Here is a 27,165-nt window from a genome sequence, read left to right as displayed (position 1 = left end):
AGTCCAATCCAACGGCCGAAAGTTAATCCGGCTCAGTCATCCACATCCACGGTCTCTCCTTTTTAATCTTCTCCTTGACGCGTAACCCAATTCTCTGCTTTTCCTCTCTCTAGCCTCCCCAGACCTTTCTCTCTCTCTCTCTCTCTCTCTCTCTCTCTTTGTGGTAATTGAATCGCGCGGACAAGGGGAGAGGAGAGAGAGGATGATGCCGGCGACGAACGGTGGCGATCCGAATCAACGGCAGCATCAGTGGCTGCAGGCGCAGCAGCAGCAGCAGCAGCAGCAGCAGCAATGGTTGGCTATGCAGCAGTATCCGGCGGCGGCCATGGCGATGCAGCAGCAAATGTTTTATGCTCAGCAGCAGCAACAGCAGCAGCAGCAGCAGCAGCAGCAGTACATGGCGTACCAACAACAGCAGCAGCAGCAGGTGCCGCAGCTACAGCAGCAACAGCCTCAGAAGGAGGAGAACAAGACCGTGTGGGCCGGCGATCTCCAGCATTGGATGGACGAGGGCTACCTGCACACCTGCTTTGCTCATACCGGCGAGGTTAGGGTTTTAACTCATCTTGTTTCTCTTTCTCATGTTCGATTCTGATTGCAATGATTTAGAAAATTTTTGTTGAGCTGAACGGAGATTTGTTCGGGAATGAATTTTGTGCTATGTGATGTGATTATAGTTTAAATGATGCGTCATTGATCTGTTATTGTGCTAATCTTGGTGTATTCTCTGTGAATTTCCTGCCGTTATGTTGACTCTATATGACCTTGGATCCATAAATCGATACGACTTTAGGATTTTTATTGTGATCTTTGTAATCCTAGTGTTAATTATGTAATTATTTCAGCGTTGGTAATTTACGGTTGTGTTTTTTTCTTTAGGGTTGGAGTCAGCTATAAATAGCTGGAATCCGAATGGCTAATAATGGAATGAGAACTTTTTTCCTTAAGGGTTTGGAGTCATGATTCCCTGGAAATGATCTATCTTCTTCCCTTTTTTCTGTTTTCTTGTTTTAGTTTTCGAGTAAAAACCCAATTGATACAGCTTCAAAGCATCCATTGCAGTTAATTTCTATGATTGGACACGGCGTGAGGGGCAATAGATTTTTTTCAGACTTGTGCTCTATTTGATTTTTCTCCAAAACCATTGTTAGCTTTTTCCAGACTCTATTCAGTTTAACATTCTTTTGGAATCAAATGTCAACGGTGGACCACGTAATGAGCTAATCATCCCCTTTGCCCATGAAACCCCCCAACTTTGATCAAGGTAAGATACTATTCCAGATCTTAGGTACAACTTCTCATGGACTTTCAGAGATTTTAGCTGGCACTGTAATCTCACCAAGAGTTTTTCAATTACATTTGCCACAGTTCGAAGTCAGCCTTCTCTGTTTTTTTCTATGAACTTGATATTTTCCATATTTTCTGCCCTTATAATCATTCTGCAAGTTAGGAACCGCATGGTATCAAAGTATTGTCAGTATAAAAAGTTATAGAAATGGAAACAATAAAAGAAAACTTAAAACAAGAAACTAAAACTAAAAGCTGAAAACTAGCGGCCTTGTTCATATTTTTTAAACTAAAACACATTAAAAACCTACTTGAACTCCTGTTGTGCATGAGAATTGAAAAGTGATAAAAATATATTTTTAAATGTTTAGAAATTTGATATATATTATTTTAATTAAATTTTAAATTCACATGGTAATTTATTATAGTTTTAAAATTCAATCTGGATATTAAAGTTAATAAAATTATAAGATCTAGTTTTCAAATTTTTTTGACAACAGAAACAAAAAATGAGCAACATAAGCAAACCCATTATTTTAACCTATTTCTTTATTCATAGCAACGAAAACAGAAAAACAAAAAAAAAAGTGATGCCAAATAGCACCTTAGTTGCTTATACCAAAAGTGGATTTACCACAAGTAGTGGATAAGACCACAGTGGATGGAAGACAAGATTATTTTGAGGTAGAATTGGCAAGTCCACTATTTGCGATTATAGTGATTACAAAAATTTTCTATCAAAAATCTCTATACAGTGCAACCCAATGATTTAATTGCATATCCCCTATTAAATTGTGTATAATAGTATGGGCAATGAAGAACTTGTTATTCTAAACTCTTGGGTTTAGGAATTCCTATATAACTTAAGTAACACAATAAAATCTTTTTCTATTCTTTTAGTAACTGATTTATGTATCGGAATCCATTCCCCCCATGGTTGGAAACTAATGATTGGCTTTGTCTACAAAGATTTTGAATTTGCTCATAACGGTCAAATTATATTTGGTATTGTTTCCATTTTTCCACTCATTCTAGATGCAATTTTTATCACATGTAAACTCCCTTCTATTTGGATGATCATGATACTTCCCAAAAAAGAAAATTCTTGATCAATGGAGGAAGAATATCATCATTTTTGTTCAATAAGATACTGAAGTGGATGATTGACTCATTCCATACTAGAAATAATTGAGGGAAATCCTTTGATAACACGAATTCTTATTTTTCAATCATATCCTACGATTAAGACAATTGGCTGAATCCTGTGAAACCATTCCATAGAAGTTCATTGATATCTTCTTTTTATAAAGCAAATTGCCTTTGATTGTTGAATAATCCACATCACTTTTGCTTCTATTGTAACAAAAGATTCTCTTTTTAATGATTTTACATAGGGACAATTCCTCAATATCTCTTTCATTCACAAGAAAATATTTTCTTTGTGCATCAATAAAAAAACATGCTTTTTTGGAGAGAGGTACTATTTCACAAATTGAGTCATAGTTATCTAACATATTCATACCTAACAATTTTCCATAAAGTGCTGATGAAGTTTATAATTTGTACAAATCTTTCCATTTTCCAATTCGTATCGATCCATTTATTTGTAGAGCTATTTACTCGATTGCAGATATTTCTAGAACACCTCTAATAGAGGGACAAATAGTCAATTTTGAAAGAACTTATTGTCAGCCTCTTTCAAATATGGATCTATCTAATTCAGAAGGGAATAACTTGCATCAATATCTCAATTTCAATTCAAACATGGGTTGGATTCCAAAAGGAAAAAAGATCTCTGAGAGTTGTTTCTTGGATTCAAAATATCCGACTTACTAAAAAATGTATCATGCCTGAATCTAACTGGGGTTCGTAGTGCTAGAGGAACTGGATTGGAAAAAAGAGGGATTCTAGTTGTAAGATATCTAATGAAACCATAAGCTCCCAAGTAGTGAGATGAGCCCAGTGCTTTGACTACGTGCTTGTTAAAGAATGAGCCGACGACTCATGGTTAGTGGCTTGGATAAGGGAACCTATCAGAGTTGTAGCGAAAGCGAGTCTTCATAGGACAATTGTCATTGCTTATAGACCTGAATGTGGGTGATTTATCCATGACCAGGATGAAGCTTGGGGGAAACTAAGTGGAGTTTTGAACCAAATGATGTTGAAGAGTTAGCAAATGAGTTGTGGTTAGGGGTGAAATGCCACTTGAACCCAGAGCTAGCTGGTTCTCCTTGAAATGTGTTGATGCACAGTGGTTGATTGGATATTTAAGGATAAAGCACTGTTTAGGTGCGTGCTGTGAGAGTGGTACCAATCGAGGCAAACTTTGAATACTAGACATGACCTTAAAATAATAGGGGTCAAGGTCGGCCAGTGATATGATGGGGGATAAGCTTCATAGTTGAAAGGGAAACAACTTGGATCACCAGTTAAGACCCCTAAATAATTACTTAGTGATAAAAGAGGTAGGGGTGCAGAGATAGTTAGGAGGTTTGGCTAGAATCAGCCACTCTTGAAAGAGTGCATAATAGCTCGCTGATTGCGGTCTTTTGCACCGAAGATGAATGGGGCTAAGTGATCTGTTGAAGCACTGGGATGTAAAAATTCATTGGTAGGAGAGCGTTCTGCCTTAGAGAGAAGCACCTGTGCGAGCAGTGGTGGACAAAGCGGAAGCAAGCATGTTGGCTTGAGCAACGCAAACATTGGTGAGAATCCAATGCCCCGCATAAAAAAATATAGCATATGTGGCACCTCATCGTACTTCTTTACATATGAACCGACAATCTCCTTGTTTTTAGGACACCCATTGAATGATTTCATTTGGAAACACCTTTTTACTCTTTTATTTATCTTCAATTCTCTTGAAAATTTTATAAGTTCTAGCAACAAAATCAACCCCTCAATTTCTTAATCTTTCTATTAATGGTTAGAAATGATTATATTCATGTGAGATCTAATGACTAATGGTGGCATACAAGTGTATAGATCAAGGAGGGAAGAATTGATGGCTTGCAAAAATGGTCCATTTCCATGTGACCAATTACCTAACATGTAGTTTGCAATTGTTCGTTTTCAAATAAATTGGGAACTTAAAGGACTTGTCTAGTTTGGGAAAACAGTTTTCATTTTCCTTAATCAATTTTATAAAAAGTTACAAAATGCTGTTATTTTCTAGTTTTCCTTTGTATAGAAAAAGGATGAAAAGTTAAAAAACAATGGAAAATGTTTTTCAGCTTCCCTATTCAAATGTTGGAAAACTAGAAAAATGGTGGCAATTTTGTACTTGTAAAACTAGAAATGAAAAATGGAATATTTTTTTTCCAAAATTGAGTTTTGCACCTTGCTTCTAGAAGAGTTCCCTGGTAAGCCTGTTATTCAAGTGACACAACCATTTCTTAATTTCTATTGTTTTGCTCTTGCTCAAATTTATTCTTAAAGTACAAGCATTTTTTGACTTGATAAAAAAATTCAATGGGTTGGCTTGAAGATAAGGTGAAGAATGTATGTTTTTTTTTGACTCATTGATGACTCATTATTATAATTTTTGGCATCCTAGTGGAGGTTTGGAGATGCCTAAGTTGTAACAGAGTTATATGGTTGACTAATTCATTTAACACAATTATAAAAAAGAAGAAAATTATAGACTAATGGAGGAAAGCACTTTAATGCCTACATTCAAAAATAAAGGAAGGAGTCAAAATTGCTATAACTATTGTGGAATTAAACTTATAAGTCATATAATAAAATTGTGGAAAGAGTAATTGAACAAAGACTAAAGTTAGAAACGAGGGTCTCAAAAAATTAATTTGGTTTTATGCCTAGGGGATGAGCTACAAAAGTTCTATTTATTTTTTTAAGAAGATTAATGGAAAAGTTTAGGGAAAAGAAGAGGGGCTTGCATATGGTTCTTCTATGGTGAGTTTTAGAAAGAAAAGGGGATTATGTAGTAGGTATACTGATGTCACTAAGGATATGTACGATAGGGCAATGATTAACGTTAGGACTACAATGGAGAGTTTAGGGAATTTTAAATCACAATAGGCATAAAGGATCTGCTTTCAGCCATTACCTTTTTGCTCTAGTTCGATGAACTTATGTGGAGTATCCAAAAAGAGGTTAACATAAAGGATCTGCTTTAAGCCTTTACCTTTTTGCACTAGTTCGATGAACTTACTTTGAGTATCCAAAAAGAGGTTAACATAAAGGATCTGCTTTGAGCTATTACCTTTTTGCACTAGTTCGATGAACTTACTTGGAGTATCCAAAATGAGGTTATGTATCTTATTTGTAGATGATATTTTCTTGATTGATGAAACTAGGAATGAAGTGGAATTAGAATTATAGAGAGAAACTTTAGAATCTAGAGGTTTTAGGATAAGTAAAAATTAAGACAGAATATATGAAATTTTTTGCTATGAGGAATATATGAGAAAAGATTAAACTTGATGGTCAAGAAATTAATAGCACTACAGATTTTGATACCTTTGATCTATTATGCAAGCTGAAGGAGATAGTCTCTTGAGGCAAGAGACTTGAAAAACTGGATATACCTTAGAAGCTGATGGTAAGTCAAGATGATAAACAATTCTGGACCAGGCCTTCGACATTCTCTTCCTATTCCATAAGAAGTTTGGACTGAAATCTCTATAGATTTCATTGAGGGACTGCCATCTTCTCAATGGTAAATCTACCATTTTTATTGTTGTTTACCATCAAACTAAATATGCTCTTTTTTTACATTATAGCTCTCCATTATGTTGCTACAGATGTTGAAAAACTTATTATTGAGGCTAGAGACTTGAAAAAGGATATACTTTAGAACCTAATGGTAAGTCAAGACGATAAACAATAATGGGCCAAGCCTTCGACATCCTCTTCCTATTCTAGAGGAAGCTTGGGCTGACATCTCCATAAATGTCATTGAGGGACTGCCATCCTTTTGATAGTAAATCTACCATTTTAATTGTTGTGGACCTTCACACAAAATATGCTCATTTTTGCACTTTAGCTCCCTTAGATGCTACAAGTGTTGCTTGTACATTTGTTGAGAACATTGTCAAGTTTTAGGGAATTTCTCAATCTATTGTCAATGATCGTGACAAAGTCTTTACCAGCAACATTTGAAAAGAGCTTTTCCTTTTCTAGGGAACACCATTGAATATGAGCATTGCATATCATCCACAATCAAATTGGCAAACTGAAATTGTTAACAGGTGCTTGGGGACTTATCTTCGTGGCTTTGCTAGTAACAAACTAAAGGATTGAGTGCAATGGTTTCCACGAGCATAATAGTGATACAGTATCACTTATCATTCCCCCATCAACTTGACTCTATTTGAGGCCCTCTTGTCCTTGCTAGATATTTAGTTGGATCTTTTGGAATTGATTAAGTCGACAAGAAGTTAAATGATTGAGACAAAGTGGTTCAACTCCTTAAGAAAAATCTTGTTGCAACTCAAGCTTGTATGAAACAGCGAGCTGATGAGCATTGTAATGGAAGGGAATTCTTAGTGAGAGATTGGGTTTTTCTCATGCAAAACCCTATAGACACATATATGTGATTCTTTAGTCTTCAATGAAGCTGTCTCCTTGATTTTATGGGTCTTACAAGATCCTGGAATGTATAGGCCTTGTTGCTTATCATCTTGACTTACCATCACATTCTAAGGTACATCTAGTTTTTTATCTCTCATTTCTCAAAAATTTAGGGAAACGAGTTATTGTGCAACCCCACTTGCTTGATATTGCACTTGTTGGTGAGGTTTAAGTGTAGTCACAAGCAATTTTAGATTGCCAAATGGCCAGATGTAGAAATTGAAGCGTCATAGAAGTTTTATTTCGTTGGTCTCACTTACCAATTAAGAAGCAACTTGGGAAATTTATCAATATTTAGAGGAGAGATTCTTGGAGTTTATTGCTACTTAGCCTTGAGACCAAGGTTGATTTGAAAGAGGTGGGAATGTTAGGATTTCCAAATCAATTATGATTTCTATTTGTGTTAGGATTCCCAAACCAATTAGGATGTCTATTTAATGTTATTTTGATTTTTCCTTGTTTTCCTTGTTGTTTTAGGAGTAATTATTGGACTCTATAAGGACTTGGATTCATATTTTATATTTTTATGTTTTTATACCCCCACTATGGGGCTTTTTCATTCAATGAGTAATATAGTCCACAACCTTTGGCTAATTTGGAGGCAGATCCCTTTTGAAGCAATCAACTTTGATTTTTTTCCCCATCCTTCCAATTTCCTCAATTTCCTTACAATAAAACCCTAGGGTCTTATCAATAGGGTGGGTAAAATGGAGAAGTGCTTTGGATGTGTTGTGTGATTGTAGAATACCTTAAAAATCAAAATAAAAGCTTTATAGGACGACTATATGACCAACTATATGGATAAGAATGTTGGGAACTAAGAAACTACTTATCCAAAAAGTAAAAGTTTTCAAAATAAGAATGCTAAGGTGGATGAGTGGTATAATGTTAAAATATAAATTAAGGAATGAACATATTTGTGGTAAGTTAGGCATAACACCTGTAGAAGATAAGATGAGGGAGGAGTATGTTAGATGGTTAAACATTTGCAACATAAGAGCATTAGTGAGGAGGAGTGAGCTAGTTACTGATACCGATAGTAGAAGGGGTAGGGGTACTGGGGTAGACCTTATATTACTTGGAATGAGGTAATAAGGATTAAATAGCCGTTAAATTATCGAAAAAGATTGCCGATCGTGTAAATTGGTGGAAAAGGATTCATGTAGCCAACCTCACCTAATAAGACTCAAGGGCTTGGTTTTGTTGCTATTGTTGTTTTTTGTTGTTTGAGAATTCACTCAACAACTTTTATTGAATAAAGTTTGTTATTTATGATTTTGGCTTTAACTTACTTTTCTTAATTTTAGCTCAAATCTTTAAAATGCTCTTTTTTTTGTGTTTGTGTGTGTTAAGATTTGATTAAAATGAATGACCTAACTTGAAGATAGGTATCTCCCTGTATTTATAATACAAATTAAATACACTCTAATGACAATAATGCCCTTACTAACTCTCACTAATTAACATACTAACACACTTAATTGTAATAATACTAAAAGACATAAATAACCTCTAACACTCCCCCTCAAGCTGGAGCATAAATCTCATATGCTCCTAACTTGTTACAAATGAATTTAACACGAGCACCACCCAATGGTTAGGTAAACAAATCAGCAAGCTGCATATTTAACTTCACATAAGCAGTAGTAATGAGCTTTTGCACAAGTTTCTCTTGAATAAAGTGGCAATCAACATCCATGTGCTTTGTCCGCTAAAGAAAGACCGGATTGGAGGCAATACGAAGAGCAGCTTCATTGTAACATATCAACTTCATAGGTTGTGAATGAGAAATACCCAATTCTTCTAACATGTTCTTTAACCAGACAAGTTCACAAGCAGTGTGAGTCATAGCTCTATATTCTGATTCAATACTTGACCTTGCCACCCCAGTTTATTTCTTACTCTTCCAAGAAACCAAATTACATCCAACCAAGATACAGTACTCGGTGGTGGATCTTCGATTGGAAAGCGATCCAACCCAATCGACATCTGTAAATCCATGGATATAAGTGTGACCCTAATCACGATATAAAAGACCTCTTTCGGGTGCACCTTTGAGATATCTCAAGATGCGAATTATTGCGTCCCAATGACTTGTCCTTGGAGAATCCAAGAAATTGACTCACAACACTTGTTACAAAAGATATATTCGGTCGAGTGGCTATGAGATAATTCAACTTTCCAACAAGTCTCTGGTATTGTCCGGGATTAGATAGCAAATTGCTCATTTCTGACACTAACTTGCTGTTAGGATCCATGGGTGTATCAACCGGTTTAGATCCTAACAAGTCAGTTTCATCCAATAGATCAAGAACATACTTCCTCTGTGACCAAATAGTTCCGATACGAGATCTAGATACTTCTATACCCAAGAAGGATCCTACTCGATCTTTGGTTTGAAACTTAGTTTGTAGAAAAATTTTGAGACTTTGAATACCTTTATCATCATTGCCTGTAATAACAATATCATCCTACCCAATGAAGAATGATGATAAAACACAGAATGATCCATAGCACACTATCGAAGACCAAGCTCAAGTACTACAATACTGAAATGAACAAACCATGCTCTGGGAGAAACCTAGGTGGTTGCTCCATATAAACCTGCTTCTCAAGGTCACCATGTAAGAAGACATTTTTCACTTCTAATTGATGCAGAGGCTAGCGACAAGTAGTAGCCAAGGAGATGAACAGATGTACTGATGTAAGTTTGGCAATTGGATAAAAAATATCAGAATAATCCAGACCATACACCTGAGTGTACCCCTTAGCAACAAGACAGGCCTTTAGACGAGGCACAAAACCATCGGGGTTGACTTTTGTAGTGTAAACCTAGTAACAACCAACCATAGACTTTTCCGGAGGAATAGGTACCAAGTACCATTGTTATCTGAAGCGTTCATCTCTTCAACCATAGCATCCCTCCACTGAGAATGGGCTAAGTCTTTTGAAATAGATGTAGGAAGAGTAGTAGATGATAAAACAATAACATAACAATTATATAGGGTGATAACGAGTCATAACAAACATAGTTGGGAATGGGATGTTAAGTGTACATGTGAGTTTACCTTTCCGAACAGCAATAGGAGGATCAACATCATGGGAAGTATGATCATCAGATGAGGAAACTAAAGGCGTGGTAGTAGAAGTTAGAGGGGACTCTCTTCCTTGGAGCTGCCGTTGTGAATGCATCTGGAAATTGGGATGATCTAGATGATGAGAAGGACTCGAACTACATGGAGACTCAAATTGTTGCTTCGGTAAGGATAGCAACGTAGAATTTGGAAGATTAGGCAAAGGAAGAGACTCATTGAGCTCAGAAGCACTCAATGACTGGGTGTAGTAAGGTGTAGACTCAAAGAAGGTAACATCGATAGAAACAAAGAAGCGATGCATCACAGGACTATAATGACAATATCCCTTTTGAGTATATGAGTAGCCTAGAAAGGCACATTTTATAGTACGAGGATCCAACTTATCCACCCTAGGATTTAGTTGATTAACAAAGGACAAATACCCAACCCAAATATACGAGGAGGAAGAGAAAATAAAGGTGAATTAGGAAAGAGAATGGAGTAGGGAATTTTACCACTAAGAACAGAGGATGACATTTTGTTGATTAGATAACAAACAGTAAGTACATCATCACTCCAAAACACTTTTACTACATGCATTTGATAAATTAAGGTCCAAGTGATTTCAAGAAGCTGTTTATTTTTCCTTTCTGCAACTCCATTTTGTTGAGGAGTGTGGGCACAAGATGATTGATGAGCAATACCAAAATGAATCATATAAGTAGTGAATTGTGCATTGAAAAACTCTTTAGCATTATCACTTCGAAGTATTCGAATTGGCAGACCAAATTGAGTCCTTATTTCAAAACAAAAGACACAAAATAAACGCATCTTCTTGAACCCACATGTCTTTTCTCTTCTCATCAAAAGGATCAGATTGGAGCAAGTGGTTAGACTTCCCGTATTATGCTAAATAAATCCGAATAGCTTTAGACCATTGAACATAGTTCTTTCCATCCAACTTTTGAGTCATTATTTGTGGTAGTAGGACGAGAAGTACTAGATGACAGGCATATTGTGTGATTACTTGCTTGGGCAAGAGATGCAATGGGGAGAGAAGCTTGTTCCCTACTCGGTCCCAAAGGTGAGGGGTTGGTGGTGACTGCATTGGAAACATGTGAAGGTCTCCCGTGAAGATCCCAACACTGCTCAATAGTATGATTATTCTGTCAACAATGAATACACTTGCGAGGAGTACCTCTACCTCGTCCGTATGTGCCACTACGACCAGTCAAACCACCCTCAATAACTTTTGTAGTTGTTTGGTACTGAACTAGAATCACCCTGTGTAGCAAAGGCTGTCCTCTCAGCAAAGCTAGATGCAAGAGCAGGAGAATGCGTGGTAAAGGAAGCACAAAGGACACGAGAATGAACATCAAAAATTGATGGAAGCTCTACACTATTGAGTATCTGGGACTGAACTGTCTCAAACTTGGGTCTCAAGCTTGCTAGAACATGAAGAATTGTCATCTGTCCCCCTTGCTTTTGCATCTCACGAATGTCGGCAGTTATAGGTTGCACAACGTTAAGCTCCTCATGAATATGCTTCATCTCTCCAAAATAATCTGCAATACTTCTATCTCCTTTTGGTAATTGAAGGTACTCCTGGGATAAATCATACATACGTGTAATGTTGCTGGAGTATAAAAGCTTGACGTAATCCCAAATCCCCTCTCATCTGTACACATTTGTGCAATTTGTGGCCCCATCGAATTCCATAAGAGGGAAACAATCAAGGCATCTTCTTGAACGCACATGTCTTTTCTCCTCATCAGAAGGATCAGATTGGAGAAAGTGGTTAGATTTCTTGTATCTTGCTAAATAAATCCAAATAGCTTTAGAACATTGAACATAGTTCTTTTCATCCAACTTTTGAGTCATTATTTGTGGTAGTGATGTAGGAAACAATTTTTTGGGATTCATAGATTCCATCCCAACGATCACATATCAGCAACCATGCCAAAACAAGAAGAACAATTAAACGCTGACAGATATGACACTGCCACAACCTCACAACTGAACATATGAACGCTGCCATGGCTCCAAAAAACTCACAAAGAAGCCTTCACAAACCCTAAATAGAGATTATCAGAATACTGCGAGTGTATGGTCGAAAAAGGTTGAAGTTTTTAGAAAAAAACGTGCCGAACCGAACAACTTGATAATATAGTCTTGAGAAGGAATTAGAACATGGCAGAGGAAAAGAAAAAAGTGACTGGAACTTCTCTCACGTGTCGACATGTGGGGGCTCCTCTAGTAATGGGGTTAGACTTCAGTGGGTTTTGTTTATGGATGTATGGTTGGTTTTGTGAAATAATATGGATGGAAGTGGATCTTGGAAGGAAAGCCGTGGGAATGGTGTTTTTCGGCGACAACTGAGGGGAATAGGGTTTATGTTGGATCACGCTCTGATACGATGTTAAGATTTGATTAAAATGAATGACCTAACTTGAAGATATGTCTCTCCCTTTATTTATAATACAAATTTAATACATTCTAATGACAATAATGCCCTTGCTAACTTTCACTAATTAACATACTAGCACACTTAATAATAATAATACTAAATGCATAAATAACATCTAACAGTGTGTGCATGTGTTTGCGTGCTTTTGAGTTCAAATCTTTAAATGCTTTTTTTTTTTTTTTTTCGTGTGTTTGTGTGCGTGTGTTTGTGTGTGCATGTGTTTGCATGTGCATGTTGTAGCCTATAGTCCAATGCATGCTCTCAATTCTTTGGCTATAAGTAGTACTTAATGTCATGTTACTTTGATTTGTGTTTTGGCTTATCGACAATGTTTTGAATTTTTCCTTTTCATTTTTTTGTAAAAAGTATCCACAATGACTAGTTTAGTTGGGTGAGCTATTGACCCATAATAGACAGCATACTACAAATGTGGATATAATTTAAAATATCGACTAGCATTAAGGTAGCAAGTAATTTTAACTATGAAAAATAATGAATGATAAATAATGGAATACTTGCCAATATTATTCTAATGTATGTAAAAATAAAAGAATGTTTTGAAAGGCAAAGGCACAATGAGGCGTTTTAACCCTTATGAGGCAAGGCTTAGGCCTTGAGGTGTTAGCACACAAGCCTTTTTGGTTGAGAATATGTAAATGAATAAAATGTAAGAAGTTAATAAAAAATTTTAAAATTACGATAAGAATTATAAATTTTGAATATATTTTGTAAACTACTTGCTGGCCATTCTTAGGATCATGGTAACCTTAACCTGAATTGGTAGCCACCCCGGTTTGGGCTTGTTAAACTAGTAGTTGAAACAGTGATAGGTGATATATGAATATTTATATATAGGCACATAATAATAATAATAATAATAATTATTATTATTATTATTATTATTCTTGGTTTAACTACTTGTATTTCTCTCTCTCTCTCTCTCTCAAACAATATAAATTTTTATTAGATAGCAATCAGTAATCTATAGTTAGAATAAAAAATAATTAATGACATTTAGGATAATTTTTATACTATTTCCTTTACTATTTCTAAACTATTTTTAAAGTTCATTATAACAATTATAATAATTAGAAATCATGCGAAAGTTTTTTACTGGAATAGAAAAGGAAATATATTAAGGAAGAAGAAAAAATAGAATAATAGCCAGGAAAAAAATAAGGAAAAGAAACAAAGAAAAAAAAAAAACTAATAGAATCTAACTAAGAAAACCTTTTTTAGATCTCTACCATCATAATTTGCAAGTTTGCTGCTAATTTCTGCTGGCCTTTCTTCACCTTTCTTGTGCCACTATTTAGGTGAATTTCATTTCATCCAGGTCTGGACATCCCTAATCCCATCTTATCATAAAATTTTGTACTTCTTCATTTTTTTTCATTAATTTCCTCAACAGGAATAGGCAAAATAGCATTAGAACATTGTTACTCTTTACCCAATCCATCTTCCTCAAAAATAGAAAAGCCTTCCAAACCTTTCGATGGAGATGGTCGTATGCATGATATATCCCCAGGAAGATCATATGGTTCAAACGCATACCCGAACATTCCCTAAACTCATCCAATAACAAACCATCAATACGTTATACGTGCAAACTCACTGGTGACATCACTTTCATCCACCAACATATCTCCCCAATATTTTCTTCTTACTCTTTCTAGTTAAATCCCTCTTTTGACCGTTCACATCGATCTGGTTCGTTGCCTATCGAGAATAAACCTTACTGCCCCTAGCCTAATGACAACTATTTCCCTTAACACTACACATACTCCCTACAGCTCCATGATTAGTCTAAACATCATGCCTACCAATTACCTAAGCCTTCACGTCCCTACCCCAATCAATAGATATTGGAGGATGCATATTGGTTAGTCTCTCTCTCTCTCTCTCTAAAAAAAAAAAAAAAAAAAAAAAAGAAACAGTTTTACCTATGCAACTCCTACCTTTTCCTGACCCTTGCATACTGAAATCCATAGTTCCATTGTCCCTTGCTTGTGATGAAGATGTAGCTAGACGCCTTCTCCAATTGCGTAGAAAACCTCTCTTGGAGAAATTTGATTTATTGTTTTGCTATGGAGTCGGAGGGACCACCCTGTTCATCTGCAAATTTTGACCCATAGGCTTACTTGTATTTTGGGTCTGATTTAATGGCTTAGGTATATCTTGGTTTGCTCACTAAACATATGTGATTCCTTTTAAAAGCCTAAAATTTGTCCCAACACTTCTATTTGGTCCGTTAAAGTTAAAATTTTGTATGCAGGTCAAGTCTAGAGTCACCTATCCACTTGGACCATCTTTTAGGCCCTATATGGCCCATCACTTGTTACTGCCAGTCCATCGGAGCTTGAACTTGCCCATCCCTTCTCGTCCCTTCTCCCTTGCAAACTAGCTAACCCTAAATTCTTTGCCGCTACCTCTTCCTTTCTATCAATTGAGGCATTCGAATGCGTGCTAATCTTCGCCACTAAATTGGGAAACTGATCTTGGAAGAAGCCATTTTCCCACCATATGAAGCACAAAACAACTTGTCCTCCTTCCTAAAATTATTTGACCCCATCAAAACATCCATCCATTTAGGTTGAATTTCTTTCGATTCAGTGATGCTCAACCTTGTTACCCTAAGAATCCTTGTAATTTGTCCAGCTAAGTCCATGTAGATCCCCTGGAAGGTTGGAATGAAAATCGATTAGAGCCCTTAGCTGTAGAAATCAAACCCTTTTATAGAAATTTTCCAGGTCAAGTTGGTCTAATAGCCACTAGATATACTCAAATCAACCAAATATTTTCCTATGAATGAAGCTATTCAAAGAAGCCCAAACGAGTTGCACTTTGAACAATCCACTAAATAGCCGACAACATTATTTTCACCCACTGATTCTAAATCCGATTCTTCTTGCGAATAATCACAAATGATTTTCCCCAAATTTTTTTAGCCTCGAATGGAAGGATTTCCCTTCGATCTAGACTTGCTTCCATAGAGTATTTCTTTCCATCAACACGAAACATCATCCCTTTGATAAGAGATCAAGGAAGCCTCTTCACTATGTCATGAGCCTAGCATATATATATCATTAAAATCTAGCTTGGGATTGGTTGGATCGAACACGACCTTGATCACCTGAAAAGGAATAAGCAAGAGAGGCTTGGATGACTCTAGTGTAATATGGGGGATCATTCCAATGTCTAAGTTAGGGTAATGGAATGGTGTATGAATGTATGACAATAGTGTAAGATTGGATGTTTTAAGGTGGTTTACCTCTTCTTGGAATGTCCTTTTTATAGGTATATAGGCCTCTTTATTGTCAATTCCCCATATTTGAGGAATCATTAAGGATGTTGGAGGTTACACATTGACTTATTGAGTCTTTTTTAAGAGAGTTTCAAATGCATTATCTTTCCTTTAATTGTCATTAAGTCAGTCTTTAATGTCCATTGACCTGTAATGATCCCTTAAGTTTATGCTTCATTAGTTGCCCCCCATTCTTGAGCCTAGCAGTCACTTTACTCAGCTTATGAGTAGTTTGTTGATGTCATTTTCTATAGGTTTTTAGCTTAGTTGAGTTGTGTTACATTCATTCGAGCCATTTGATGTAGCATAGGGCTCTTCGAGTTGATTCTATCTATGTGAGCCACCTATAGCTCTTAAATCGAGCCGTCAATCTAAGCTGATATCATGTTCTGTCGAGCTGCTTTCAAGTCACTAATCAACTACTGCTGAGCTGAATACACGGTTGCCTGCTTGTTTGAATGGTAGAGTTGGTTGTTTGAGTTTCGGAGCCAGGTGCAAAGCATTTGTCCGTTGAGCGATTTTGTGGCTTCTTGATCTTACTTCAAGAATCCTGTTGGCTATTTTTGGATTTGATGCACGACTTCCTGAGCCAATTACATGGCTTCTCGAGCCAATTACTTGCTTTTTGAGCTGAATTCCCGATGTTTTGTTGGCTACCTTTTGAGTTGGACACATGGCTGTTTGAGTTGTTTACATGGCCTTATGTCACGATCCCACATCGGTTGTGTATTAGGGAGAGCGCCTTTTATAGGACAAATCCGTGAGGCTAGTGGGCCAAAGTGGACAATACCTCATCACAGTTGGGCCCAAGACTGTTACATTTGGTATCGAAGCCACATTGGGGGTATTATCATGTGAGTGGATCCTACACAAAGATATAAGCCACTTTGACTAGGGCGCCAGACATCAGATGGGAGAGCTTGTCGCGGTCTCACATCGGATGTGTACAAGGGAGATATCACATTGACAAGAACGTTAGAAATCGGATGGGAGAGCTTCGGACTCACATCGGATGTGTACTAAGGAAATCACGTTGACGAGGATGTCAGATATTGGACGGAAGAGCTTGTCACGATCCCATGTCAGATGTGTACTAGGGAGATCTTGAGCTTATAAGGAATGTTTGGGCTCCAACTAAGTGAGGCACCTTTTATAGGACAAACCCGTGAGGCCAATGGGCCAAAGCGGATAATACCTCACAGGAGTTGGGCCCAAGACCGTTACACTTTGTGAGCCAATTTCATGTCTTCTTGTGGCGAGTTCCCCCATTTGCGGTTCAATTTGAGTTGGATATTATATTGGCTCCGTCTGAGCCAAGTTGCCTCTTTATCAGCTCAATCCGAGCCATGTCGTGATGGACGAGTTGTTCTTTGGCTCTATTTTTTAACATATTTTGGCTTCTCTTAACCGTTTTGGATATTGATGAGCCGCCTTGTGGCTCATTATAAGTCACACTTTGGTCTTGTGGTTGAGTAGCCTTTTGGCCGAGCAGGGATTCCCCTTCATTTTGGTCGGGTAGCCTTTTAACCGAGCAGAGATTCTCCTTCATTTTGGCTGTGCGTTTGATTCGGAAGGTAGCCAACAAAGAGTTTTGAATTTGGCTTAGAAGGCATGTAATCAGCTAGGGAAGCCTTGTAACCGGCTTGGACAGTCGTGCATTTGGCTTGGATCATAGCCAACAAACTTCTTGAATTTGGCTAAGGAAGCCATGTAATCGGCCAGGACAACATGCATTTAGCTTAGTAATTAGTTGAAAACTCTTTGGGCTCGACTCGACGATCTAGACAATATGCTCGACAATGACGTATTCAGATTGGGTGGTAATTTTGAGCCGGCTTGGCCATCCAGACAATCATCTTGAGAAGTCGTCTAATAGGCTCGATAGTAGCCAATTAGCACCTTGAAAGCGGTTCAAGTCAACACTGAATGACACAATGGAACTTGATATCGGCTTGGATTGACAGTGCTTGGATATATAGAATCAAGTCAATGGGAACTAAAGCCTAAATGAAAATTAAAGGGAGATAATGCATTTGTAACTCCCTTAATAAAGACCTACTAAGTCAATGTGTAACCTCCAGCATCCTTAATGTTTTCTCATAAATGGGGAATTGATGAGAAGGAGGCTTTACACACCTATAAAAAGGACACTCTAAGAAGAGGTAAATCATTTCACAACATCCAATCTTATTCTGTTGCCATACATCCAAACACTCTTTTATTTTCTTGACAAAGGCATCGGAGCGATTCCCGAGAGAGAGAGAGAGAGAGGGAGGGAGGGAGGGAGGGAGCTCGAGAAGCCTCATGGTGGCAGTGAGGAGTTCAGAAGCTAGTGATGGTGGCAATGGTGCAGAGAGAGAGAGAGAGAGAGAGGGAGGGAGGAGCCCGAGAAGCCTCATGTTGGCAGTGAGGAGTTCAGAAGCTAGTGATGTTGGCAATGGTGCATGGTAGTGCTTAGGCTCTCTCTCATAGAGAGAGAGAGAGAGAGAGTGAGAGAGCCTAAGCATACTACCATGCACCATTGCCACCATCACTAGCTTCTGAACTCCTCACTGCCACCATGAGAGAGAGAGAGAGAGAGAGAGAGAGAGCCTGAGCATACTACCATGCACCATTGCCACCATCACTAGCTTCTGAACTCTTCACTGCCACCATGAGGCTTCTCGGGCTCCTCTCTCTCTCTCTCTCTCCACATGAGGGAGGGAGGGAGGGAGGGAACCTAAGCACACTACCATGCACCATTGCCACCATCACTACCCTCTGAACTCTTCACTGCCACCATGAGGCTTCCCGGGCTCCTCTCCTTCTCTCTCTCCATGAGGGAGGGAGGGAACTATTAGGGAGGGAGGGAGGGATTGGAGAGAGAGAGAGAGAGAACCTAAGCATACTACCATGCACCATTGCCACCATCACTAGCTTCTGAACTCCTCACTGCCACCATGAGGCTTCTCGGGCTCCTCTCTCTCTCTCTCTCTCTCTCTCTCCACATGAGGGAGGGAGGGAGGGAGGGAACCTAAGCACACTACCATGCACCATTGCCCCCATCTCTAGCTTCTGAACTCTTCACTGCCACCATGAGGCTTCTCGGGCTCCTCTCCTTCTCTCTCTCCATGAGGGAGGGAGGGAACTATTAGGGAGGGAGGGAGGGATTGGATTATCCTAAGCGTACTGCCATGCACCATTGCCACTATCACTCGCTTTCGAACTCTTCACTACCACCATGAGGCTTCTCGGGCTCATCTACCTCTCTCTCTCTCCATGAGGGAGGGAGGGAGGGAGGGAACCTAAGCATACTACCATGTACCATTGCCACCATCACTAGCTTCTGAACTCTTCACTGCCACCATGAGGCTCCCCGAGCTCCTCTCCTTCTCTCTCTCCATGAGGGAGGGAGGGAGGGATTGGATTATCCAAAGCATACTACCATGCACCATTGCCAACATCACTAGCTTCCGAACTCTTCACTGCCACCATGAGGGAAATCCTTTAATTTGAGATTGGATAACGAGGGAATGTTGGAGCATTATTCATGTTAGAGAAGAATCGACAATGCAATTGATGGGTTTGATTTTCTTTAGCTGCAGCGAAGTGGTTCTCACAGGGGTTCTCTTCTCTTGCTGAAAGTTAAGTAGGGGCTTTCGTAGCTTTTGGATGGGTTTTGTCGATTATTTGATGGTGATTCATGTGACGAAGGCAAGAAAATTTTCATGGAATTAGGGATGGATGGAGAGGTAAAAGATATTCTCTTTCCCTAAAGGATCCAAAGGCGTTGGATGGTCTTTGTTTGGGGGAGAGTTCAATGCTTTGGTGAGTTCTTCTCTTTTAGGCAGTGATGGAGTTGATAGTAACAAGAGTAATGAGAAACCATCTTGGAGTTGGATAGTATCTAGAAAATCTGAAGCTAATGGAGTTCAATTGATTCCTAAGGTTGATGCTAGCTCGATTCCTATTGATGGAGTTCATTCGATTCTCAAGGATGGAGTTCAATTGATCCCTAAGGATGTGTTGGAGGTGGTGTGTTCTTGTTGTGGGGGAAATATGCGAGAGAAGACCTTGTCGACCACTTTTCATGTTCAATCGACTTAATTGAGGGAGAAGGTTTTAGAAGAGCTGGCTAGACTAGAGGTTGCTGGGGTTTTTTGCATGGATGAAGGGATGGTGAAGGTTGGGTGGGTTAAGCTTGGGTTTTTGACTATCAATATGGATTTAGGCTGGATGTTTGAGAGTAATAATGGCCTTTTAAATTTTTTGATGGGCCTGTTGGTTAAGGAGGCCCAATAGCAGAATCTTGGTTCTATTTTGGGCCTTTAGAGAGGGGAATATTCAACAAGGTAAATCGCAGTTGGCTCAATCAAACAGGCAAGCTCAAATGTTTAGTTAGGTCTCCAGTCAAAACAAAAGCCTTCTTCTAAAAACTTGTGAAGCTATGGGAGTTAATATAATAATATCTCCTTTGAGCAGAAGAAAGATTCAGGTGGTTCGAAGCTTCAAATAAGATCTATAGTGCTCAAGAGGAGAGAAGTAGGTGCTTTGAAAACACAAAAAGATAAGGAGGAGGATCTAGATAGATGGGTGGCTAGAAACTCTACTAGTTTTCTAGAGAGTACTGCATGCCTTTTCTAGAGAAGAATGAAAGTAAGCGGGATTCCAGGATTGAGTTTCAGTGATCTTTTTCTAAGAGTGTTGATTCTTGTGGAGTTGAAAAACAGGATTTTATTGTTGGTTTGGAAAGAAATTTAGATGATAAGGGGGAGTCAATTAGGATTAATTTGAAAATTCGAAAGGTTTCCGCTTGTCATCAGAGTGTGCAATTGGGTTTTGAAAGGAGGAAATGTTTTGAAGATAATCAAGATTCATTTGGTGACAAATAAAAAAAAAATCTGAAGGGAGATTCTAAAGCTGATTTAAGTATAGTGGAGGAGCCAATCATTGAGAGGGTTGATATAAGGCAGGATAATAGGAGATTGTATCGGATGTTGATAGTGTGGGTAGTAGTGATTTTGAATGTGACAAGGGTTTACTTTTGGTTCAAATTCGGGAGCAGCAAGGATTTTCTTCCGACTCTTCTTCTGATTGTCTTGAGGATTTAACTTATGTGCTGCCTCCTCCTCTAGAAGGTTTAGATGGAATTAACATTTTTGAGGATGATGTTTTAATAGAAGAACTGAAGGTAAAAGATGGAATTCTGCCCACTCCAGTTCAAGTATCTACTGATAAAGACATTCAAACTCAGAATTTTCTGGATAGCTTGGGCCTCATGTTGACTGATCATGGAGGAAATGAAGTTGGGCTTGATGAGGGTAAATCTAAAGTGAAGAAGGGGCAGAGGGAGTTACCGAATTTGAAGTGTTTAGTTAACTATGATGGGAAGGGATTAAAGAGGGGCTTTCTTCGTATAATTTCAGCTTTTTATTTTTATTTTCATTTTATTTTTATTTCTTTTTGTTCTTTAATTTTGTTCTTTTTTTTTCTTTTTTCCTTTTTGAGGATTTAGTATCCTCACTCTGATTGTACATTCTTTTTCTTAATATATATTTTATTTTATATGTATATAGACACACACACACACACACACATATAGAGGGAGAGAGAGAGTTAAAAACTTAAAATAAATGAGTTAATGGTTTGACTAATTTTTATGTGTTTTTATATTTTACACACACACACACACACACATGTAATGCATGTTATGTATTTAAATATATAAATACATATAATTTTTTCATTAACAAAGCCAACCTGGTCAATGGCTGTATTGGTAATGGCCTTGGTCTTTATATCACAGGCCCAGCGTATGAATCTTGTTGATGGCAATGCCCCCCTTTTTTGGGTTAAAAGGGGCTGGGTCAAACCAGCTGGTCCATTGGGTTGACCGAGTTAGGCTGGGTTGCTGATTTGGCCAGGTTGATCCTGGTTCCTCAGTAGCTATATGTGAACCTATAATGGATGGTTTGGGTTGAACTCAGTGCCGCTCAGGTCTAGGTTTTACAGCTCTGCTTAGAATCTTGAATTCATAAGCAAATCGTGCCAAAGAAATAACAATAAAATTTCATAATTCAAATATATTCTTGATGAAAGATGCAACTCTCATTTATTTTGGAAGATGGAGGTTCAAGAGTTTTAGAGATCAACTCAGGTTAGGGCATTCGTTCCCTATGTGAACCTATTGATAAATTTTTCTGGCCAGATTCTTATAATTTTATTTTTTGTAGCCAAAACATCTTACTCGAAGTTCATGCACCCAAAATACGTGAGCTTCCAATTAAGAGGTGAAAAAGCTGCGCCTTTTGTACAACTGTGTAAGCCTCATTATATTTTTTCCTTTCCCAGATTTGGTATTTAGACTGCGCTTTAAGGCATTTTGAGCATACCTCGTCTTGAGTTGAGCCTTTTGAAACATTGAATAAAGGCATAAAATTTTTCATCAAAGAGAACAGGTTATTGCCTAATTTTTCTGCATCAAAAATAAGTTTCATTTGTCTTAATGTTATATTTTTTGGTTACCCCTTTCCACCCTTCCTAGGGCTTGAACTTGAGACCTCCAACATAGAAAACCCAAGCTTTAGCTACTGGGATGTCCCTTAGGGACAGTCTTAGTATTATTTAATTTTTAGCAAGTATGCAGGCTTCATGAGCGCCTTGGTAGCTTTTGATATGGCTGAAATTTGGAAATTATTGACATTGAGTTGGGGCCAAGCCGTGTCTCTAGGGGACAACCTATAAGGCTGAAATCTGCATGCTCTATTGATTGTATGAAAAAGAATGTCAAAACAAGAATAGAAAATTATCTATGAAGAATACAAATAATGAAATTTGATCAGGTCTTGATTGAGTTTAGGGACATCACTTGAATTTAAAACATTCACAAGCAGGTTTCTACTTTTTGTCTATTACGAGGACTGGCCTAATCGGTTGTGACAATTATCATTAACCAAAACTCTTTTCAAGTGCATTCTTTGGAACATTCTCCTCATTAAAAAGTGATGTTCTCTTGAATCCATATCTCGGAAAATGAGTTTCCCATCTTAGACAATTCCTGTGTCCTAGAGTTGAAGATTAGAAGAATTTGGATGTTGTAGATGAACCTTAGTTGGTCTTCCTTGTAGCCTTCTATTCCATCCGCCCATCTTCAAATTAGTCTCCCTTAGGTTATTTGTCTAACAAGCTTATTTTGGAACTCAACATTCTGAAAACTCTGAAAGTAATTTCTCCACCCGGCTACAGTCTGGTGCCTTTTTAAGGGGCTCCCAAATGCACGGCAATGAAGTATCTATTTTTCTCAAGTTCTTTTGCTACTCTACTGTTCTTTAAATTATTGACAACTGAAAACAATAGATTGACAGAAGCTTGATAATTCATAATTTTAATTGAACTTGTAGGTCATGTCTGTGAAGGTTATCCGCAACAAGCAGACTGGTCAATCAGAAGGATATGGATTCATTGAGTTCTTTTCGCATGCAGCGGCTGAGAAAGTTCTGCAGAGCTATAATGGTGCTTTAATGCCAAATACAGAGCAGCCCTTCCGTCTGAATTGGGCAACCTTTAATTCTGGTGACAGACGTCCAGATACTGGTTCTGATCTATCAATATTTGTAGGAGATTTAGCTTCAGATGTTACTGATACAATTTTGCAGGAAACTTTTGCTAGTGTATATTCATCTGTTAAAGGTGCAAAAGTTGTCATGGATTCAAATACTGGTCGTTCAAAAGGATACGGTTTTGTTAGGTTTGGTGATGAAAATGAGAGGTCAAGGGCCATGACGGAAATGAATGGCATGTATTGCTCTGGTAGGGCCATGCGCATAGGTGTTGCAACCCCTAAGAAACAGCCAGGATATCAACAACAATATTCTTCACAAGGTATATTTCAATGCTTTAAACTTTGCAAATACACATCGAATATGATTTTTGAGGGCCTGACTGAGATATTTTAATTCCTTCTGCATCAACGATTGAAAAAGATACTCTTTGTTTTGTTGATTCAATGTTTCTTATTAAGTCTTACTGAACAGTCCACTTCTTGTTCTATTGTTTCTTCCCAATATTATGGTTTTGGCTATGTATAGTTGATGATAGTTCTATGTTATCCTTCAATTGATTGTGCTTCATGATTTTGTAATTTCTGTAATTGTGATTTTTTGGGGGGAACATAAATGTGATTTTGTCCAAACTGAAAATTTGGCAACACATAATCATGTTAATATTTGTCTATAATATTATGCATTTAAATTCAAGTAACATGCTAGGTTTCAGTTTCTATCCAGGTCTTCTACTTGCTTTATTATGAACGATTTGCCATTTATTTGCCTTTGATGCTCGTGCTTTTACTCCTTCCTGCTCATCACTCTGTTTATTTTTTGTTTTAACTCAATGATGCATTTATTTCTTCTGTTGATCCTAATAAATTTGTGCTACTGAGTTTTGTGATAATCATCATATCTCAACCCTACTTTGTTTCAGAGTTAGTGGGCGAGTACAGAACATCTTTCCTTTAATTTTCTTTCACGTACATGTGCCATAATCACAAAATGAAGAAGAAGATAAGCAAGAAATATAACATTCTCTAGTCAATTCTGGGGAATTTAGCACTCATTGGGAAACCTATTTTCCTCGAGAGCTGTGTTATCGTCTTCGTCTTATCCTCATTTTATATTAAAAAGTGGTGGTCAATCACCTTGCCTTTATTTTTACCTCCCTCCCAAGCCTTGCACTAACAAAATAGCCCTGCATGCAGTCCCTTCATAAATAATTTTTTATAGTTGGGGGAGAACTGCTGGACATTTTAGGGAAATCGATTAAAATTCTTCTTGGGTGGTTATTTGTGGTAGTTAGTTATTTTGAATGCATGAATAACACTTGGGAAACTCAAGAAATATGTTCTCCTTAAATCTCTCTCTCTCTCTCTCTCCCATTGTTTTATTTCCTTGTACTATAGATTTAGCTGCTAAATCTATTATCTATGACTGATTTGAAGGTCAGAAGGTGGTTCATTTTATATCTTCATCATATCAATCTGGTGTTGTACTTATCCACTTATTTCTTTTCTTCATCCAAGTTTATTTTCTTTTCTTTTCTTAGTCACTTCATTGTTGCAATTTATGGATAAATAGTTTATTTTCGTTTTTCTTATGAACCCTTCCCTTTCCTTCTAAAATTGGAAAGCTCCTGTATGCATTCAATGGAAGAATATATATATTTCCAAATTCCTTGTTATTTATTTATTTATTTGTGACTACTGACTGATTCTCCTTATGAAAATTACTATTTGGGGGCCATCTATTTCCTGTGCATATGCTTTTGATCTATCCTGTCTTCATCAAATTTATTTTGTTTATTAGCTTTGGTATTGGCTGGTGGATATGCTTCAAATGGTGCCATTGCCCAAGGCACTCAACCAGACAGCGATTCAACGAACACAACAGTAAGTCATCCATTTCCACCTTTTTGAAACTATCGCCGACCCAATTTATACAACTATTAAACATTTATTTGTAGATATTTGTGGGAGGGCTTGATGCTGAAGTTACTGATGAAGATCTCAGGCAGTCCTTTTCTCAGTTTGGTGAGGTTGTCTCAGTAAAAATACCAGTTGGAAAAGGATGTGGTTTTGTACAATTTGCCAACAGGTAGATTCTTTGATTTTGTTCACTGTTAACCTCAGTTATGTAGTGGGAAATTTTAATTATTTCTTTTTTGAATGTGGGAATGCTATATTTGAATAAAATATTATTCACGGGGAAGAAAATAGTGAGCATTGTGACCAAATAATGGTGGTAACATTGTTGATTGATCTCGGGTGTGAAAATCAAGGATTGTAATCCCTTGTATTTGTTTACAGAAGCAGTGCCGAAGAAGCAATGCAGAGGTTGAATGGGACCGTTATTGGCAAGCAAACGGTTCGTCTTTCTTGGGGTCGTAATCCAGGAAACAAGCAGGTAAATATGCTTAATTTGATGAGATCTCCTTAATTGACTATTTTGTTGTCTACTCTGCTCCTAAGGAGTCCACTTCCCTCCATTACCATGTTGACTGCAGTCTTGAATTTTCATTGATTACAAGGATTTGAATAATTGAATCTAGGATGCCTCTTTACCCACCCTACCCTCCTACTGGCCCTATAATCCAGGTGCCATTCTTGGATTACTTTTGAGAAGGGAGCAAATTGCGGAAGAGCTTTCGTATAAAATATATGTGGTTTAAATTTAGTTGTAGATTGTTTGTCGGTTTGATTCAATAATTTATTAGTTAATCTAATTCCTAGCTGAATCAAATGAGGTCAGGTTTATAAATCATGTATGCTTCCTTCCCCCTATGCAACTGAAATTTGTTCAAGATTATCTTTTTCTTGAAAATTGCTGGCATTTGGCTCTCTGGACACGTGCATCCTACATGCTCTGAGCTCAACTGCACGCAGGATGCATGAAACGGACCACAAGCAATGGCTGATTGTAACATCCCACTTTTTTTCCTTTATGTTATAACTAAAACCCCTTTGATAATTTTTGTCACCGGGATTCTGATATTTTACCCAGCTAGTCCTGGATTTATTAATCATTAATTTAGCTGAATGATTTGTCACCATGCTGAAACTTTCATTTTCCCATTCTGCTCATGCACTCGTTTATGTTTCGTCTTTGATTTTTAAAATTGTGGGAATTATGGCAGTTGAGGACAGATCATGGCAACCAGTGGAACGGAGCGTATTATGGGAGGCAAAGTTACAACGGGTATGGATATGCTGTGCCGCAGCAACCCGATCCAAGTGTTTATGCTGCAGCCGCCGGTTACGGGGCATCTTCAAATGGGTATGGGAATCCCCAACAGCAAGTAAGCTGAAGACTCGCAAGTTAAATTTAGTAATTAAAGACATGATGGAGTTGGAACTAGGATGAGTTTAGCTGCATTTGCTTTCTCAGCTAAATTTGTAATTTGTTGAATTACATAGCCGGATTGAATTTTGTTTCATCTTGCACTTGTTGTGAAGACTTGTTTGAACCTCCCTTACAATCTCGAGGGCTGCCAAAGTTGTCTTTTACAATCTGTCTTCTATGTTATTTTTTATGTCCGCAACGTATGGATGTCTATTTGTGACTTTCACCTTCTAGCTAGATGGCAAACTCTGGAACTTTTGTTTTCTGTTTTTCCGTTTTTGTTTCTTTTGGGTTTGGGTTATTTGTGAAATGGAGAATTGAATAAAGGTTTTCGGCGGCCATGGTTTACGGCTTTTAGCCTGTGGTGGGTTCCCCTTTTTTCTGAGGGAGCTTTGTTAGGGTTCAGAGGGAGAGTTGGATTCGCAAGATTCGAATATTGTGATTTGATTGAGATTTTCATTTTTGTCGGACAAAAGCGAAACTGATTGTTGGTTAAAGTGGATGGTCTTTTTTTTTTAAACTTTGTGTAACATCATCAAATCATGTGACCAACCACCTATGACCTGT

The 27,165-nt window shown here is 37.8% G+C and overlaps 1 protein-coding gene across 1 annotated transcript; it reads left to right on the top strand.

The window, feature by feature from the left end:
- LOC131155761 (polyadenylate-binding protein RBP47-like) lies at positions 1 to 26,797 on the top strand. The gene is made up of 6 exons (XM_058109147.1): positions 1 to 547; positions 23,107 to 23,587; positions 25,066 to 25,148; positions 25,223 to 25,353; positions 25,566 to 25,662; positions 26,393 to 26,797. Exons 1-6 carry the CDS (start codon positions 203 to 205, stop codon positions 26,561 to 26,563), a joined length of 1,308 nt encoding a protein of 435 aa, XP_057965130.1. The 5' UTR covers positions 1 to 202; the 3' UTR covers positions 26,564 to 26,797.
- The last annotated feature ends 368 nt before the right edge of the window (positions 26,798 to 27,165 follow it).

This window comes from Malania oleifera, chromosome 5, assembly GCF_029873635.1.
Source record: "Malania oleifera isolate guangnan ecotype guangnan chromosome 5, ASM2987363v1, whole genome shotgun sequence".
NCBI classification, from domain to species: domain Eukaryota; kingdom Viridiplantae; phylum Streptophyta; class Magnoliopsida; order Santalales; family Ximeniaceae; genus Malania; species Malania oleifera.
The sequence above is the reverse complement of the archived record's forward strand: the minus strand, read 5'-3'. Positions and strand labels throughout refer to the sequence as shown.

Excerpts from the sequence above, each read along its gene's own strand:
- LOC131155761 (XM_058109147.1), top strand. The coding sequence starts at position 203 with ATGATGCCGGCGACGAACGGTGGCGATCCGAATCAACGGCAGCATCAG. Across the intron at positions 548-23,106 it reads GCTTTGCTCATACCGGCGAG|GTCATGTCTGTGAAGGTTAT; the intron begins GTTAGGGTTTTA and ends TTGAACTTGTAG. Across the intron at positions 25,663-26,392 it reads GTAATCCAGGAAACAAGCAG|TTGAGGACAGATCATGGCAA; the intron begins GTAAATATGCTT and ends GAATTATGGCAG.